This window comes from Macaca mulatta, chromosome 14, assembly GCF_049350105.2.
Source record: "Macaca mulatta isolate MMU2019108-1 chromosome 14, T2T-MMU8v2.0, whole genome shotgun sequence".
NCBI lineage: Eukaryota > Metazoa > Chordata > Mammalia > Primates > Cercopithecidae > Macaca > Macaca mulatta.
In genome coordinates, this window is record NC_133419.1 from 19260169 (window position 1) to 19279198 (window position 19030).

The window sequence follows — 19030 nt, forward strand, 5'->3', positions numbered from 1 at the left end:
GGATCTGCATGCAGAATTCTCCACCTGCCTTCAGCAGCCACTGCCGACCTAGTTGTTACCCTTGATCTTCCCGTCGGGTCCCTCAGCCCCAAGGCTGGATGTGTGTATGTGGGTGGGGTGGGGAGGGGGTGGGATGGGGGACATGCAGACGGTGGACGTCAGGGGAGAGGCAAGAGCTAGGTTAAGAGCCAGGTTAAGAGCCAGCATGGAGCTGGGAAGATGAAGGGCTGGTTTCAGATGGGGCTTTGAGGACTTTTACCTGAGGCTGCAACAAACAAACAAAGGTAGCAGGACCCGCTAAGCAGCACTGGAGGGGGCAGAACCCGGAGCAGGTGTCCTATTCCACACTTCCACATGTCTGCTCCCAGCCCCCACCCCTTGGCCCCATCAAGTCAAGGGGAAGGAGGCCAGCCTCAGTGAGCTCCCAGGCCTGCCAGGAGAAAGCGTTTTCCCTTGCTGCTGTCTGCCTGACACTACTGGGTTCTCTGAATGTGTACATTTCTGAGGGCCCTACTATCCCCAGCACAGTGCTCCCAAACAAGGGACACTCCTTACATGCTTCCAGAGGTGCTGCTGAATTTTCTTTCCTCACATCAGGCATCCTGTAGGAGCACTTACACTCCCCAGGGTGACGGACTACGGTGCTTGTCAAACTTGGTGGGACATCAGAACCACCTGGGAAGCTTTAAACAATGGCCAGGCCCCACCTCCAGACCTGATGGGTCAGACACGCCAAGGGTAAGATCTAGGAATCTGTATTTCTTAAAGCTCCCTTGGCCACTGTGATGTTCCGTTTGGGATCCTGGTATAGAGAAAGGGATGTGGATTTCGGAATCACACCAACTTGACTTCAAATCCTATCTCTACCTCTTCCTTGCTATGTGACTGGGCAAATCCCCTCTGACCGTGTTTCTTTCATCTATAAAAACGGACAAACAAGCCAGGTGCGGTGGCTCACACCTGTAATCCTAGCACTTTGGGAGTCCGAGGTGGGAGGACTGCTTGAGGCCAGGAATTCAAGACCAGCCTGGGCAATGCGGTGTGAGATCTCATCTCTACAAAAAATTGTTTTTTTTTTTAACAAAAGGAAGATACCACCTACCCTGCTTATTTTAAAGAATTACATAAAGGTATCTGTTGGTTCTCTGGTTTCTTGTTCTTCCTCCCGCATGTGCTCATCCCTATACCCACAAACCTGTGCCCTTCAGAAGGGGCACAGCCACAGGTCATAAGAACCCAACACTTGATACCCTGTGGGCAGCAACAGGAAGCCTCTGGTGGCGCCCCTCCCTCCCCCGGCAGAGCCTGTGAACACTGGAGGCTACATCCTGCAGAGCTGGGTGTAAACTGCTCCATCTTGCAGGGCTGTGGGTGACAAAACAGAGCTACTGGAAGTTTCACTCCCTGCCCTGTTTTATATGACATTGAAGCCTGCGTGGTAACACAGGAGCCCACGGAGCTCCATCTGCCAGTGTAAGAATCCAGATCTGTGCTCAGAGAGACTGCAGGTGCAAAGAGCGGGCCCTGGCCCAGGTAAGGCAGGTGGAGGGCACAGGTCAGCATCACGAGTATGCCAGCCCACACGACAGGAGAAAACCGCCCATGTTATTAGTGGGTAAAGTCTACCCGGAGAAGGGGCAGGGCAAAGCTAGGGGCGGGGTGGGGGTGAATGCCACCAAGTCTGGGCAGCTGCAGAAAACTGAGAGGGAGGCCTTGGGCAGACTCCAAGTGGTCAGAGTTCAATCTGAGGTCGTTCTGGGGTCCTTGGCTGACTGGCTGCAAGCTCCTTGGCCACCAGGGAAGGGCAGGGATCGGTCAGGAAGCAGCGCAGGGAGCCAGGTCAGGTACTCCTGGGGCCTCACGTTCCTTACCTTACACCAGCGCTGCGAGGGCAGGAGGTGGCTCACCACCAAGAGCAGTACACTTGCCATGCACTCAGTCTTTCCACACCCTCCCCCCAGTTCCCAGCTAGAGTCCTGGTCAAAGCTCTGTCACAGGCACAAGATGGGGACATTTGGAGTGCTGCGGAAGGGGTCAAGATGAAGCTTGAACAGCCAGCACAGATTCCAGACTCCAGCCCACCTCATCCCTTTCCTAGCATGGGCTGGAAGAAGGTAGAGGGAGACATGCTGCCTGCCTAGCAGAGGGATGCGCTGGGGTCTCTCTGCTAAATAAGAGCAAGGTAGGGCAGATGATCAGGCACCCCCAACCCCAAGGAGAGGCTTAACATGTTGAACAATTAAACCAGTGACCAGAGCTTGGGGACAAGCCATGTGTAGTGACGGTATCAACGGGGCTACATTCTGTAGATGCCACACAGTGGTGGTAGGCAACCGGGTCCCATGAAAGTCCAAAGGACGGTGTGATCTCCATCTCAGTGGTGCCAGGAGGCACAGAGAGGCCCTGTTCTATCCGTGCCAAGAAGGTGTGGGTGACCAGTCCTGGGGGCCCTACCTCCTTGTGCCGCGAAGGCTGGGGTGATTCCATCTGCCTGCTGGAAGGCTGGGAGCCGACCCTGCCACGGTACTACACATGAGGCGCACTAGACTGCCAGCGCCAGGGAATTACCCCTCACCCGGTGGCAGTGCCAAGCCGACCGATCCCGCCCGTGTCCCGGCCCTGGGGGATGACCCCCAGTGGGTGCCCACGCCAAGACGGCTCGTGCCGCCGGTGCCAGCGTCTCCCCGACTCGGTGTCAGTACCGAAGTGGCCCAGACCGCCAGTGGCCGAGTAATGTCCCCCGGTGCGGGCGCGGTAACCTGCCGGTGCCTCGGTGCCTGCCCCGCCGCCGCCCCGCTCACCTGTGCCCGAAGAGCCGCAGCCCCGGGAAGCGCCGCTTGTTGAGTCGCCGCGGCGCCTTGTCCGGCTCGGGACCGGCGTCGCGCTCGGAGCCGCTGGACGAGGCGGAAGCCGACTCGGAGTCGCTGCTCCGGGCCTCGGGGCTGCCGTCCCGCGGCTCCATCCGGCCCTAGCCCCGGCCGGCGGCGGGCCCGCGGGAGACGCCCATGCCGGGCCGGCGGCCGGGGCTCAGCACGCCCGCTCCGCGCCGCCCGCCACCGCCATGGCGCGCGCTCGCTCCGCCCGCCCCGCGCCGCGCGCACCCGCGCCCCACGCCCAGGTGCCCGGGAAGCGGCTGCCGCCGCCGCTCCAGGAAGTGCCGCCAGCCGCGGCCGCAGGACCCCGCATAGCTGGCCGGGCCGCTGCCTGCCCGCCGCCGAGCACGCCCCCTCCGCCGCGCGGTGGCACCGGGCCCGCAGCGCCCTCTGCCGGACGCCCGCTGCGCCGCAGCTCGCTGGGGCGGCCCGAGGGGCGGGGCGGCGAATGGGCGGGGCAGCAGAAAGCCCTGCCCCCAGCCCGGCCCGGCCCGCCTGGATAGGACTGAATCTCCCGGCCTAGCACACTCGGGTTGCGCGCACTCAGATGCTCAGTCTTTACTCCCCCGATCTCCCCGCTACCAAACAACTGCACGCTCACAAGTGTACACCCGCGAGGGCTGCTGTCACCACCTCCCCTCCGCTCTCGCACACCCTGTGCCTACTCATAACCACTCACAATCTCCACCCATACCCCCTTGGCTCCCCCAAATCGCACTCAGGGAAACAAAAGTCACACAGGGCTCCCCATGCACGCAGAGCAAACACATCCCTTAAACAATTATGCCCACTCATTACTCAAACGAACACTTCCCACCCCAGCCTCTCACATTCAGTGACCAGTCACTTAATGACTTGCACACACACCAACAAAGAACTCACAAGTTTCTCCTACAAAGTCATCCTTCCACAGCTATTCACAATGGTTTCCAACCTTCTCACCCATGCCAAACACATCGCATTTTCCTGCTATAGATCTCATATGCTACGGGAACCACCTGCACAGCCCTTACACACTCACAAATACTCACACAGAAGGACAACAGGTACCACACTCCCATTCACAAGCACACAGGCCCACACACCTTTCTCCTACATACAGATGCCCCCAGGACAATGGTTACCGGTTGCCACATCCCTCACACATATGCGTGTGTGTATGCACACACACTCCCATCCAGAAATATACCTCACATGCACACACAAAGACACTCCCCAATGTAGCCAAGGTCGTCCCCCTCCAGAAATGACAGCAATTGGAACCCAAGCAGTCACCTGTGGGGGCACAGCCATCACACACACCTGGGCTGTTTCTGATGGCCCCCGCAGGGCTGACGAAGGGAGGCCAGGAGCTGGGAAGCACGGTCTTCCACCTCCCCAAACCCTACCACCCTGCTGCCCGCACCAGCTGCCCACTATTTCTGTGTGCACGCCTCTCTGCCAAGCCACATCCTGTGTCACCTTCACTTTTATCCTCCCCTCTTGGGTTCTGGCAGCCCGTTTTCCAGCCTTAGTCAGCCACAAATAGCCAATGCTTGGGGCTGTGACCTGCGGGCAAGCCTGTGATTTTGAGGAAGAACCAGCACCCCGAAGCCCAGAACCCTCTCCCAGTTTCCTGCAAGTTGGGAGAAGGTCTGATCAGGGAGGTGGGGCTCCAGCCCTCCAGCCAGCAACTGGTGACAGAGTGGCCAGGAGGACAGATCAATCCCCAAGTGTGCCTGACAGCTGGCCTCTGGGGTGCATGGGTCCCTTTGGGGAAGTTTCCCAATGGCTCTTACTCCAGGCTCTGAGAGAAGAGATCAGAGGCAACTGAAGACCCCACTGAGTCTCCACAAGGCCTTGCAGCTGGGTCAGAAATCTCCAGCATCCAGTGCCACACTCCTGGGGGGGCTCCTCTTCCCAGATCCCCCCACTGATAGTTTGCTCAAGTCCTGGCCTCTCTAGAGCTCAGTTCCCCCCCAAGTCCAAACATCAGAGCTCCCTGCACCCTGCCAACAGCTCCTTTGCCCTGCTCTGTGCCTCTGCAGCGTGCCGGATGACAGATGAGTGACCCTACTTCTGTTGCCCCCCATCTCAGATAAAAGGCTCATAGAGGGACAGAGGTCCCATGCCCACTCCCAGGCTACCCCTTGTACCTACTGTGTCTGGGGTGCCTCTGGTGGGATCTGTGGCACGTCCCAGGAGCGGTAGCGCCACATCTGCCTCAGTGCCCCCAACCGCTCCCCTTCTTCCGTCCCCAGCGCCTCCACTGGGCCCAGAGCTGAGGCCTCATTGCAGCTTCCCCCGGCACTGTGGCCAGCCCCCAGTGCGCTCATCCTGCCCGGCGACTCTCTTCCTCTTTCGGCACTTCCTGACGGGGGTGGGGTTGGGGGGGGGCCTGCTAGAGGCCACTGGCTGCCCAAGCTGAGGACCACAGGCTCAGGGCTCATAGGCGCCTTCCGCTGGCTGGGGCCAGCTGCCACGAAGAGTTGCACAGGAAAGCAAGGGGCAGGTGGGGACAAGCCCAGCCCAGCAGCCAGGAGGCAGCCACGGGGCTTGTTTGGGCTGGAATCTGCACCTGGGCTCCTCTCCGGTTTTCTTCTCCATTTAACCTGTCTGATTTTCAACTCTTGGTCCTGCTGAGGTCTCCCACTTTATGACAACCACCAGGTACAATGGCTGGGTGTGCCCAGCCCTCAAAGAGCGCTCTCTTCCTAGCATTTCTGTGTGCAGCATACCATCTTACATGGGACTGGGCATACAGGATGGTGGTGTAGAGAAATGAGCAATGAGGATGGAGCCTGGAGACATAGGCATGTGTCCTGTTCTGCCTCTTACCAGCTCTGTGTGGCCTGAATCAGGTCATAAACCTCTCAGAGTCCTCTACATAGCTTTTGGGACAAGGTAGGCTATAAACAAATAAACTAATGAATACATGTGTCAGGGAGTTTTTCTGAGCCTCAGTTTTTCTCATCTGTAAAGTGGAGTAATAGGCCGGGCATGATGGCTCACACCTGTAATCCCAACACTTTGGGAGGCCGAGGTGGGCATATCACCTGAGCTCAGGAGTTCGAGACCAGTCTGGCCAACATGGTGAAACCCCATCTCTACTAAAAATACAAAAATTAGCCCATGGTGGTGGCAGGCGTGTGTAATCACAGCTACTTGAGAGGCCGAGGCAGGAGAATCGCTTGAACCTAGGAGGTGGAGGTTGTGATGAGCCGAGATCGTGCCATTGCCCTCTAGCCTGGGCGAAAGAGTGAGACACCGTCTCAAGAAAAAAAAAAAAAAAAAAAAAGGAGTAATAATTGAGCTCATGGTGTTATCTGAGGAATAAAGAAGAGATAGGAAGGTTTACAAATTAATTCATTCAATAAATACTTACTGAATGCCTTCTGTGCATCAGGCACCATATCAGAAAGCATAGCTCTAAAAACAAGGAAGCAGGGCTCTATCCTCACAGAGCTTAGATTCTAGTGGGGAAAACATTCAGGAAACAAACAATCTGCATACGATATAATGTCAGCTAACAAGATGTGCCATAAAGATTGGGAGGCTGAGGGGGGTGCTTTACTTGAGGTCAGGAGTTTGAGACTAGCCTGGCCAACATGGTGAATCCCCCTGTCTATTAAAAGTACAAAAATTAGCTGGGCATAGTGGTGGGCACCTGTAATCCCAGCTACTCTGGAGGCTGAGACAGGAGAATCATTTGAATTTGGGAGGCGGAGTTTGCAGTGAGCTGAAATCACACCACTGCACTCTAGCCTGGGCAACAGAGTGAGACTCTGTCTCAAAAAAAAAAAAAAAAAACAAACAAACAACAAAAGAAAGATGTGCTAATGTGCTATAAAGAAAAATGAAGCCAAAAGGAACAGAGAAGAGTGATGAGAGTGACTTAGGCAGGGGGATCAGGGGATCAGGGAGGGCGTCTCTGGGGAGCTGATATTTGAGAGCAGACCTGAATGAATGGGGAGTGTGAGCTGTGTGACTTACCTGGGAGAATAGCATTCTAGGTGGAAGTGGAGTCAGAGCAAAGGCACGGAACAAGGAATGTACTTGTGTCTGGAGAACCGAAAAAAGGTCAGTGTGGCCAGCGAACAGGGAGCCAGGGGGACTGCATTAGGAGCTGGAAAGATCTCCAGAGGCCAAACTGTGCTGGAGTTCGAGGCCATTGTGAGGATTTGGTAAATACACAGTAGGGCATATATTCACTCTTTATTCTTAGGACTGGTTCTAGGAAAGAAACTGTACCTTCCTCAAGCGTTCTTTAATCACCCTGCTCTATAACTAGTTCTTTAGTTGTGTATGTGTTTGTTACTGTGAATTTCTCGAGGACAGAAACAGCGTCAGTTCAGTTCAATAAACATTTATGCTACAGAACCCTTCAAGATGCCATCCCGACCCTTGTAAACCTCCATCTGGTGGTGTAGTCACCTTTGTGTCCCTCATGACAGGGACATAATATTTTTCAATAAATATTTGTTTAATAAATGCATGCTATGCAATTACTAATTAATACTCAGTAATCATAAAACAATGGCTAATATTTCCTGAACATTTCTGTGCCAAAAATCTTACTGAATATGTAACGTAGCTCTTTGAATCCTCTTAATGACTCTAGGAGGTAGATCTTGTTATTTTCCTCCTGTTTTTGCTTTTGTTTTGTTTTGTTTTGAGACTCCGGGCTGGAGTGTAGTGGCGTGATCTCAGCTTACTACATCCTCTGCCTCCCAGGTTCAAGCGATTCCTGTGCCTCAGCCTCCCGAGTAGCTGGGATTACAGGCGTGCACTACCACACCCAGCTAATTTTTGTAATTTTAGTAGAGATGGGGTTTCACCATGTTGACCAGGCCGATTTTGAATTCCTGACCTCAAGTGATCTGCCCGCCTTGGCCTCCCAAAGTGCTGGGATTACAGGCGTCACCCACCGAACCTGGCCTTATTTTCCTCCTTTTACAGATGGTGAAATCAAGGCACAGAGCTGCTAAGCTTACCTGTCTAAGGTCACCCAGCTGGTAAGTGGTAGAGGTGAGAATCTAGCCCCAGAATCTGTGCTCTTAAATAAAACATCCTATTGCTGCTCTAATGTAGGGGATATGGCCCTGTAATGCCCCCAAGGCTCAGTCCCCACTTTTCCACAGTTTCACCTCCAACCCATTATCTCTGAATTCCTCAAGATGGGTCCTATATGCTGTGGCCTCATTGGAGACTCTGTCCACCACGCCAAGGTCTATTCTGGAAGGAGTCTGTGCAGGGCCCTGCCTTCCTCTTGCAGGCATTTTGCAAGTAGCTCGAGCAGTTAAACAGAGGAAATGGGGCTGGGCTTGTTTTCCATCTGAGGCGTCTGGCAGCCCTGGAGAAGCAGAGAGCAGGAAATGGGGCTCCTGGAGGGGAAGCAGGCAGGCTGGAGGCTTCGAGAAGCAGGGCAGTCCTGACTGTGAGACTAGGGCCACCTTGAGCTAGCACTCCTTGGTGCTGTCAATGTCATCTCTGCTTTCCAGGTTGGGTGGGGAGGACAAGGCTGGAAGGGATAGGTGCACGGGACTAGGGAGGATGCCCTTGGCAGTTCCTAGGACAACATGTGCCAGGCCTGGGAAGCTGGGGACCCCTCAGAACCCACCCAGGTACACACAGGAAGAAGAATCTGGGTAAGAAAATTATTCTGGGCTTTGTTGAGGCCCCAGAGGATGGTGTTCTACTTTCTGTGGCCTGGATGAGCAAGTGGGAGCTGGGGAAAAGAAATGTACCAGGACGCCGAACACTCAACCCACGACCTGGACACCCTCTGCTGTCAAAACCCGCCCAGCCAGCCTCCTTGGCCTGACCTTCGCAGCTCCTTATGCTCTCTGGCTGCTCTTGTTTTCTGCCTCTCTGTGCAGGCTTTCCCTGCAGAGATTTTCTCTCAGCTCATGCCATGCTGGTGCCTGCCTCATAATAGACGCTAAATGAACCTTCCCTCCTCCCCATTTTCGCATTCCCTTCACATGTGGCCCTGACCCCTGCCATTCCCTTTGCCTACGTTGCACTCCTAGTTTATCTTCCCTGGGTATTTGGCCAATCACATTCTCCATCCTTCAGACCCAGCCCAAGCAGCAAAAATGGGAAGGTAGAAAGAGCCCCAGACATGGAGTCCATTGGTTCACACTCCAGCCCTTGCTGTGTGACTATGGGCCAGTCATTACCCTCTCTGGTTGGACCAGATGATTTCTAAGATCTGCTCTAGATCTGACAGTTTCATTTGAATCTTCTTTCCTGATTTCACAGTTTTTGCTCATTCATTCCTTCATTCATTTGTATGACAAATATTTCATAAATATCTACCAAGTGTCAAACACTTCTCCTGAACAGGCATTCCACCCCACCCGCTGATCCCTTACCTATGATGCACACTTTTGTTCCTAATGATATTCCTGTATCATTTGACTTTTTGTGCACTTAGTTTTGCTTCCTTACAAGATTCTTGAACCCTATGTTGCTCCTAGCTCAGTGCTGGGTACATGAGTCTGTGCTCAGTGACTTCCTATGGAAGTTGCCATGGGTTGAATACAAGTGTTCAGAGGCTGGGCAGAGGGAGGGAGACTGGTTTCTTGTTTGCATCAGTGGCCATGGTGAGACATGGAGGGTTTGGAGACAGAGCCTTGGTCTGTTGCCCTGGCTGGAGTGCAGTGGTGCAATCTCAGCTCACTGCAACCTCCGCCTCTCAGGTTCAAGCGATTCTCCTGCCTCAGCCTTCTAAGTAGCTGGGATTACAAGCATGTCCCACCACACCTGGCTGATTTTTGTATTTTTAGTAGAGACAGGGTTTCGCCATGTTGCCCAGGCTGATCTCGTACTCCTGGCCTCAAGTGCTCAGCCCACCTTGGCCTTCCAACGTGCTGGGATTACAGGCATGAGCCACCATGCCTGTCCTACAAGGATTTTGAAGTCTAAGTGCTTGCCTCCCCAGCAGCTATGCCTGTGATCCGGGCACCTGCTGAAGCCCTTGGGAACAGCCCAGAGCCTGGGATCACCTGCTGATCACTGGCCCCTGCCGAAGTGCTGGGCCTCTGCCCCCACAGAGGAGACAGATATATCTGAGCCGGGTTGCAGGTGCTGCTGGCTAGTGACAGATGGACATTTGATTAGGTTCCTTCTGGGCAGCTTCATGAAAGTCATGAGCAGGAGGAAACCTGGAGGAGAGGTTGGAGACCCTCTCCGGCTGAGGCAAGAGAGCTACAGACACAGCACTGGCGGCCCAGCAGCCAAAGGTGGTCCTTCAAACCACCATCTCTTTTGAAAGCTGTCCTTTGACACCTCCCAAGTTCCTGGATTGGAGGTGGGAGAGGAGCCTGCACAGCTCTCCCCTTACTCTGGGTCAGCTGCATCTGCTCAAAAGAGTTTCCATCTGTACCCAGCCCGGACTATACCAAGCCCCCAGGACACAGTCAGTGCGTCTCCTGCCTTCCAAGCCTCCCACCCCCATCTGTAGGGTCATAAGCCCTGACTGCATAGCTACCTTTCAGCCCCCTTTCTGCCTATCCTATTACTGCACCCAGGGATATGTACACTTTGTACAGAGCCACAAGCAAGATCCTTAAGGATAAAAGTCTAGGCCCTTGCAAGCCTGACAGAATAAAAAGGGCTTTGGAGAGAAACAGATCTCAGTCCGGATCCTGGCTCCACCAGTTACTGGCTCTGTGATCTTAACACATTGCTTAACTTCTGCTAACCTTAGCTCCTCATTTGTAAGCTGCGGCCCAGTGGCCCCCAAAGTACTGCAGTCTCTGATTAGCTTTCTTTTCTAGGCACCTGTAGGCCAAGAGCCTTGGTCATTCACACTGGAGCCCTGCAGAAGCCTAAAGTCCAGTCCCAGTTCCTTCCCCACCCTCTTTGTATGTCACTGAAGGGAAGTTTTCCCCAGTTGGTACTAACCCTTGTCTCTGGCACCCTGGCCCCTGGAGGGGCCTTTCTGAAAACTCTGAAAGGCACCAACTGAAGCAAAAATGAGACTCCACGCTAGGCTTCCCCATGCTCGGTCCACAGGCCACCATCTCAGCGGGCCACCAAATAACTTCTTCAAATGCCGTTGATCAAACTGGCCTTCCCAGGTTCCCTCCAAAATGCCCAAGTGGCTGTGCCCCTTGGTGTGGGGACTGGGGGACATGGACTGCTGGGGGCACGTCCCAAGCTCCTTATGCCAAAATGGGGTCGGATAAGACCCTCTCCTGGGATCCCGATCCCTGCACGTTGGCCTTTGGAACAACGTGGCACTGCCCTCTCTGGCCTTGGACTCACTGATCAGCAAGAACTGCAGGTCCTGGAGGGGAGGGAAGGAGTTCCGGGCTGGGCCTGGGCCCCACCCTTTTCAAAGGAAAGAAAATTGATGGACCCCAGGCTTCCTCTGGCTGTGGTCCCTGCCCGCTGCTCGGCTCAGCTCTCTGCCCCTGGTTTTGCATTGTTAATTCAGGACAGAATGTGATCTCTGGCAGCTCCTTGCTTTATCCTGTTGCTATTTAAATTACAAATCGGTCCCATCTCCCTGTCACTCTTGGGTTATTTTTAGCTTCTGGTAAATAGCCGCAGGGAGAGTTGGATCAGGTGCCCCTCCCTGGAGGAGTCGTGGACCCGCAGCAGCGTGCCCACAGCAGGGGGCATCCTCCTCTGCCAGTTGGTGCCCAGTCCCTGCCCCCAGCCCCTTTGCGGGGGTGGAGAAGGGGGAGGACCATAGGCCGGGACATGTGCGCATGCTCAGCCTTTGCTTTTAGTCTCTGTTAAACTTTATCACCCCCGGGTCCCACCACCATCTGCGGCTCGGGGCCAGGCTCCGTGTCCACACCTTACAGGGCCTCCAGAACCCACGAAGAGGTCCAGCTGCACAGGACAAAAGCTCTAACTTGTTTTACCCGTGCTCTGAGTCAGGAACTTGACATCTGGTATCTTCTTGAATCTTCCCAGCCACATTCTTGACAAGGTATCATTGCTTCCATTTTCCGTGTGAGGAAACAGGGTCAGAAGTGAAAGCCTCTTACCCAACTAGGAAAGGGCAGGGCTGGAATTTGAACCCAGGTCTCTCTGACCCAGAAGCCTGTATGCACGGGCATTGCATGCCCTCTCTCGGTGGGATGCGTGTGCCATGGAGTCCCCCCTCCCCGTTGCCATGCTCAGGTTCATTCCGATGCCTCAGCTCTGGTTTCCCATGAGTTTGTCCTGTCCCATCTACTGGATCGAGGCCACATCCAACCTGCTGCTTGTTTTTGGAGGGCCCAGGAGCCGAGAATGCTTTTTTTTTTTTGAGATGGAGTCTCGCTCTATTGCCCGGGCTGGAGTGTGGTGGCGTGATCTCGGCTCACTGCCACCTCCGCCTACCGGGTTCAAGCAATTCTCCTGCCTCAGCCTCCCAAGTATCTGGGATAACAGGCGCCCACCATCATGCCCGGCTAATTTTTGTATTTTTAGTAGAAGCGGGATTTAAGCCAGGCTGGTCCCGAACTCTTGAGCTAGGTGATCCACCTGCCTCGGCCTCCCAAAGTGCTGAGATTACAGGCGGGAGCCACCACGCCCGGCAATAATGCTTTTTACATTTTTAAATGAGTGGGAAAAAGCAAAAGAATGGTATTGTGTTGCTGAAATTCTATGAAATGTGAAGTTCAGTGTCTATGAATAAAGTGTTAGCAGAACCCTGGCCACTTACTCACTCACACAGTTGTCTATGACTGCTTTTGCACCACAATGGCAGAGTCAAGTACCCTGCAAAGCCTGAAGTGTCAATACTCACCCTGCATGGGGGATCATACTTTTGTTAAGGGAAGGGACTGTTTCCCATATTTCCATCTCAGGCAGAGCTTGGCCCACACCCAGGACACTAAGTACAGGCACTGGTTCTTCTTGGAGGCCCTTCTGCAGCCAAAACAGAGCTCAGCACAGGGAAGCCCTCCGCCAGCCACATCCCAGTGAGTCATCTCACATTGGACACCCCCTCCCTTCTTTTCTTTTTTTTTTTTTTTTTGTTTGTTTGTTTCCTGCCCTGGCCCTTTCTCTTTTTCCTTCGGCTTCTTCACAGGCAAAACCAGTGGTTTCCAAACCTGCTCCACTGTCAAAATTACCTGGGAGAGGTTTTTAGCGTGAAGACATCCAGGCCCAACCCTATACACGTGCAGCAAGGCCTCTAGGGAGAGGGCTTAAGTATCTGTTTTAGGCCGGACGTGGTGGCTCAAGCCTGTAATCCCAGCACTTTGGGAGGCCGAGACGGGCGGATCACGAGGTCAAGAGATCGAGACCATCCTGGCTAACACGATGAAACCCCGTCTCTACTAAAAAAAGAAAAAATACAAAAAACTAGCCAGGCGAGGTGGCGGGCGCCTGTAGTACCAGCTACTCGGGAGGCTGAGGCAGGAGAATGGCATAAACCCAGGGGGCGGAGCTTGCAGTGAGCTGAGATCCGGCCATTGCGCTCCAGCCTGGGCGACAGAGCGAGACTCCGTCTCAAAAAAAAAAAAAAGAAAGAATCCATTTTAAGGCTGGGCGCAGTGGCTCATGCCTGTAATTCCAGCACTTTAGGAGGCTGAGGCGGATGCATCACCTGAGGTCAGGAGTTTGAGAACAGCCTGGCCAACATGGCAAAACCCCGTCTCTACTAAAAATACAAAAATTAGCCCCGTGTGGTTACAGGAGCCTGTAGTCCCAGCTACTTGGCAGGCTGAGGCAGGAGAATTGTTTGAACCCAGGAGGCGGCAGTTGCAGTGAGCCAAGATCACACCATTGCACTTCAGCCTGGGCAACAGAGCAAGACTCCATCTCAAAAAAAAAAAAAAAAAAAAAAGAACCCATTTTAAAAGAGACCCCAGGTGATCCAGTTTGGAAACCACTGAGCTTAACTCTGGAGTTGCAAATCCTGCATCTCTGAACTGATCCTTTTAGACCAAGCCCTGTATCCCTTGCCCCACTCTGGCTTTACCTAGCTGGAACCCGCTCTCCCATGGTATATTGAGCCCAACCCTGATCATTTAGGATGAGAGTTATTTTTCTTTCCCTCCAGATGGAGATGCAAGATGTCAGGCGCTACTGCCCTGCCCCCCGCTTTTTTTAGAGACAGGATCTCACTCTATCTCCCAGCCTCTAGTGCAGTGGCGCAATCGTGGCTCACTGCAGCCTCGAATTCTTGTGCTTAAGCAATCCTCCCACCTCAACATTCTGAGTAGCTAGGACTACAGACTCGTGCAACCACGCCCAGCTAATTTTAACAAAATCTGTAGAGGCCAGGAGCAGTGGGTCACGCTTGTGATCCCAGCACATTGGGAGGCCAAGGTGGGCGACTGCTTCAGCCCAGGAGTTTGAGACCAGCCTGGCAACATGGCGAAACCCCATCCCTATAAAAAATACCAAAAATTGGCCGGGCGCGGTGGCTCAAGCCTGTAATCCCAGCACTTTGGGAGGCCGAGGCGGGCGGATCACGAGGTCAGGAGATTGAGACCATCCTGGCTAACACGGTGAAACCCCATCTCTACTAAAAATACAAAAAACTAGCCGGGCGCGGTGGCGGGCGCCTGTAGTCCCAGCTACTCGGGAGGCTGAGGCAGGAGAATGGCGTAAACCCGGGAGGCGGAGCTTGCAGTGAGCTGAGATCCGGCCACTGCACTCCAGCCTGGGTGACAGAGCAAGACTCCGTCTCAAAAAAAAAAAAACCAAAAATTATCCCAGGCATGGTAGTGTGTGCCTGTAGTCCCAACTATTCAGAAGGCTGAGGTGGGAGGATCACCTGAGTCAAGGCTGCAGTGAGCCATGATCATGATAGTGCATTCCAGCATGGGTGACAAAGTGAGACCCTGTCTCTACAGGGAAAAAAAAATTTTTTTTTTCTTTCTTTTTTTTTTTGAGACAGAGTCTCACTATGTCACTCAGGCTGGTCCCAAATCCCTGGGCTCAAGCGAGCCTCCTGCCTTGGCCTCTGAAAGTGCTGGGATTACAGGCATGAGTCACCGTGCCTGGACCTGTCCTGCCCTTTTATGACTTATTGGAAACCAGGACCCATTTAAACCAAACAAGGGCCTACCCCATTCAAGTTCTTCTCTTGCCTACTTTCCTGCCTTCTTGCCCTTCTCCCCTGCCTTTCCAGGTGTCTGAGTTTCTGCTGGTGCACACCCACCATCTCTCCATCCATCTAAAGAAGCTGCCAGGGTTGCTGCCAGCCCATGCTGGCACTGGGAGGCGAAGGAAACCTATTTCTGAGAAACCCCCACACCCCTCGAAGTTTCTAGTGTCCTGCCAAAGCCCCCGTCCTCACTTACGTCAGAAGCAGCCAGGCCTTCAGCCCGCTTCCGCTTCCACTCCCCACCTTCAGATTTTTTTGCCCCCGCATTTCTGTCTAAAAGCCTTTTCGCTCTGGGAAGGGCTTTCAAGTGCTTTTCTTAGCAACTCCGCACAGCAGGGTGGGAGGGTTAGCTGCCAGCCAGAGCGGCACGGAACTGTGGCACGTGGAGGATGTAAAAAGGGCCACCATGGGCCTGAGCTCCTGCCAGCCCCCGGTCCCCCAGTCCCCCCACTAGGCGGCCACACGCCACCCAGGACAGCAGCCACAAGAGAGGGCTTAGCCGGAGAGCACGGTTTGTTCCCCTGGGGTCCCCTGGGCCTGGAAGAGCTGCTGGCTCTTTCCCAGCTTGTCTGTCTGTCCTTTACCTAGGGGCTCTCCTTGCCTCGATGCCTTGTCCAGCTCTGAGACCGAGAATGGGTTCCTAGACTAACCCTGGGGAGTGAGCAGATGCCCTATCCCTCTCATCTGTCCAAGGGTGACAGTGGAGTCCACCCTGGTGTCGTTTTCTGCCGCCCTCACACAGGTAACCTGGAGGCAGGGGTTGGGGGGACCTCAGTGGGATTACCTGGCATCCTTGGTGATTACAGGCCCCAAGTTTTTTGGGCTGTGGCAGGGCCTCCATTCTGGGGCCACCCCGGGGGATCCCAGCCCTTGCCACTGTGTGCGTGTGTGTGTGTGTGAGCACGTGTGCAACATTTTCTATGTCAGCCCTTTAATTATTCAATTATTCTTTGCTCCCTGCCCTCTAAGTCTCTACTCCACTCTGGCCTGCATTTGTGTTTTTTTTTTTTTTTTTTTGAGACAGAGTCTTGCTCTGTTGCTCAGGTTGGAGTGCAGTGGCACAGTCTTGGCTCACTGCAACCTCTGCCTCCTGGGTTCAAGCAATTCTTCTGCCTCAGCCTCCTGAGTAGCTGGGATTACAGGCACGCGCCACCACGCCCGGCTAATTTTTTTGTGTGTTTTTAGTAGAGATGGGTTTCTCCATGTTGGTCAGGCTGGTCTTGAACTGCTGACCTCAGGTGATCCGCCCTCCTTGGCCTCCCAAAGTGCTGGGATTACAGGTGTGAGCCACTGCGCCCGACCTTTTTTTTTTTTTTTTTTTTTTTTTTTTTTGATGGAGTCACCCTCTGTCACCAGGCTAGAGTGCAGTGGCACGATCTTGGCTCGCTGCAACCTCTGCCTCCCAGGTTCAAGCGATTCTCCTTCTTTAGGCTCCTGAGTAGCTGGGATTACAGGCGCCTGCCACCACGCCTGGTTAATTTTTATATATTTAGTAGAGAAGGGGTTTCACCATGTTGGCCAGGCTGGTCTTGAACTCATGACCTCAAGTGATCCTCCTGCCTCGGCCTCCCAAAGTGCTGGGATTACAGGTGTGAGCCACTGCGCCTAGCCTCCATTTGTGATTTGTCTCTGACCCACAGCTAAGGCAAACCTCGGGGTCATCCCCTTATGTTAAAAGTAAAGAACTGACACCCAGAGAGAAATATTGTCCAGCTCAAGGACACACAAGTCTCTGGCAGAATCAAGAGTAGAAACCAGGTCTTCTGACTCCCAGGCTGACATTTATCCCAGAAGTCTTCATTCTTTGCTGCATCCCCTGTGAGGCCCTCTGCACTTCCTCCTGCCCCAGGGGCCATTCATATCTACAGCCAGAGGCATGGGATGGATGATGCACTCCCTGGGCGTGGAGCTCTGGAAGAACTTGGTAATGGAGCCCCATGTACCCACGATTTCTAGTACACCCTGAAAGGTGGAGGTAGGGCCCATGGGACCCTAGCCTGCTTCCCGTTTGCTCTGAGCATCTCACTTCTTGGAAAGTCCCCTCCCCTACTGTCCCTTCCTCCCCCAAGTGATGCGGCCCTGATGGCCCCAGAGCCATTAGGAATACTGGGACCTTTCAAGCTCCCAGCGCTGGGCGAGTTTAATGAAACGTCTTCCCAGAAGCCACTGGGAGAACCAGGGCAGCCTCAGACATATCCCAAACGCCCCATGGTTGTAAGCGGACAGGGAGCTTGTCTTCTCCAACCAGGCTCTAAGGACTGCATCTGCCCCAGTGGCCCTGCTAGACTCTTCAGGGGCGATCACTCTGGGCCAAGGGCTTGAGAGGGGCAGCAAGTCCAAGTTGAGGTTGTGGTTTGGGAGAGGAAGAGGAAGGTAAGGTGTGTACTGGGCTGTCCCAGCTCACCCTCTGTGTACCTTTCCCACCCTTGCTCTGAGGGGCAGTCCTCCCTCATTAACGTCCTACCCCAGGTCATCAAAATGACCTCTGGGGCCCCCTCCGGCTGGCTCCTCCAGGACCCTCTGGGCAGAGGCGGCAGGCCAAGAGATTCTGACACTGGCAGAAGACAGCTGAATTAAGATGTTGGGTGGGGGTGGGGAGGTTCCCTCTGCCCCTAGAGGTTGCCAACCAGGGCCTGCTGGGGCACGGGGGTTCAGGAGGGAATTCTGTTCCCCATCTCTGGGCAGCAGGGTCTCCACCGTGGTGTCAGGGAGCCTCTCAGTCACTTCCACAAGCCCGTGCCTAGCACAGACTTAGCCCACGGGAAAGCTCAGGGTAGACCTGTTGAATGAAGAGGGGGTTCCTCTTTCCCCCAGAAGGGTCAGGGGGCATCTCCTGGTTCTCCCCAGCAGATAGAGGTTTGTTAAGAACAATGTCTTGGCTATTTCCTCTCCTCAGCGCCTGGTACACAGTTCCCTCAGCCACTGCATAGTGGATGAATAGGGCTTTCACGGTTCAGGCAGAGAAGGAGTCTCAGAAGCTGCCTCCTTCCCACTGTACACGAAAGACAGAGATCCCTCGGCAGTCATCTCTAAACTCCCAGCGCCAGGCAGGCGGCGGGCGCACAATAAACGCTTGTGCAATGACGCCTGCAAGAGGGGTGGTCCCAAGCGCCGCGCTCCCCTCTGCCCGCGTCCTCCTTACCTGTAAGACACCTGCTTTCGTAGGTGCAGCTGTCGGAACCGCTCCTCCACCGGGGGCCCAGCGGCCGTGGCCCGGGGACCCTCGGGCCAGGGCTGCGCGACCTGGGCCTCCTCCCCGCGCCGGCATCGCCGCCGCACCACCTCCTCCTCGGCTGCCCGGCCGCCGCCAGCCCAATCCCCGCGCTGCCCTCCGCCGCCCGGCCCCTCGGCCATCGTGCGGCCGCCTTCCGCCTGCGGCTCCCGCGGCCTTTCGGGGCACCCCGCTCAAGTTCGAGTCTCTGGTCTTCTCGGGCCGGGGGCGCGAGGCGGGGAGGGAGGGGAGCGCCGGGTTCTGTAGGTCCCTAGCGACGCCGACGCTTAGACGACAGGAGCCGCGAGATGCTGGGCGCTGCGCCTGGGAGAGGCCGGCCGGGGTCTTCTTGCGTCCCCGGGGGGCGGGGGTTCCCGGCTGGAGTCGGGGTCCTGCGCTCTGCGCACGGCGGGGTCCCCCGGACGGCTGGAGCGGAGCCGGAGCCCGGGCGGAGAGCAAGCTCCTGCAACCGCCGCTGCTGCCGCGCACCCGAGTGTCACCTTAGAGACACTCGCCAGCCGTTGGGGTCCGGGGGGGAGGGCGCCGCCCCGCCCAGCCCGCCCGCTCAGGGCACGGAGGGAGCGAGCCCGGCCCAGCCCACTGCGGGCACGAACCTAGCTCAGGGCGCAAGACCCTGAGTATGGGGGCCTCCTGGGGCCACCTCTGCGCCCGCGTCCCGGTCCCAGTCCAGGCCGCTCGGCAGCTGCCAATCATCACCCCGCTGCCTGTCACTCAGCTGCTGCGATGTGTCCCCTCCACCCCCACGGCTGCCTGGTCCCTCGCTTTCGGCTTCGGCATTCGCCGCTGCAGCTGGCAGGTTTGGAGCGGGGGCGTGCAGAGGCGGTGACAGGAGCCAACATTAACCCCGTCGGCGCCACCGGAATTTAGACCCAGCTGGGT

General features: G+C 55.2%; 1 protein-coding gene across 16 annotated transcripts in view; it reads right to left on the reverse strand.

Annotated features, from left to right (window-relative positions):
- Positions 1-18625, reverse strand: part of DGKZ (diacylglycerol kinase zeta) — a 48582-nt gene extending 29957 nt beyond the window's left edge. For 6 of the 16 annotated variants that reach the window (XM_077963006.1, XM_015114392.3, XM_077963004.1 and 3 more), the window contains exon 1: positions 5013-6143. In XM_077963006.1, the coding sequence (XP_077819132.1) occupies positions 5013-5302 (290 nt within the window). In that variant the 5' untranslated portion in view covers positions 5303-6143. Of the gene's footprint in view, positions 1-2801; positions 3191-5008; positions 6144-18061 lie in introns of those variants that run through there. The other 10 variants (XM_077963010.1, XM_015114390.3, XM_077963008.1 and 7 more) reach the window with 5 other exon arrangements.
- Positions 18626-19030: the final 405 nt, after the last annotated feature.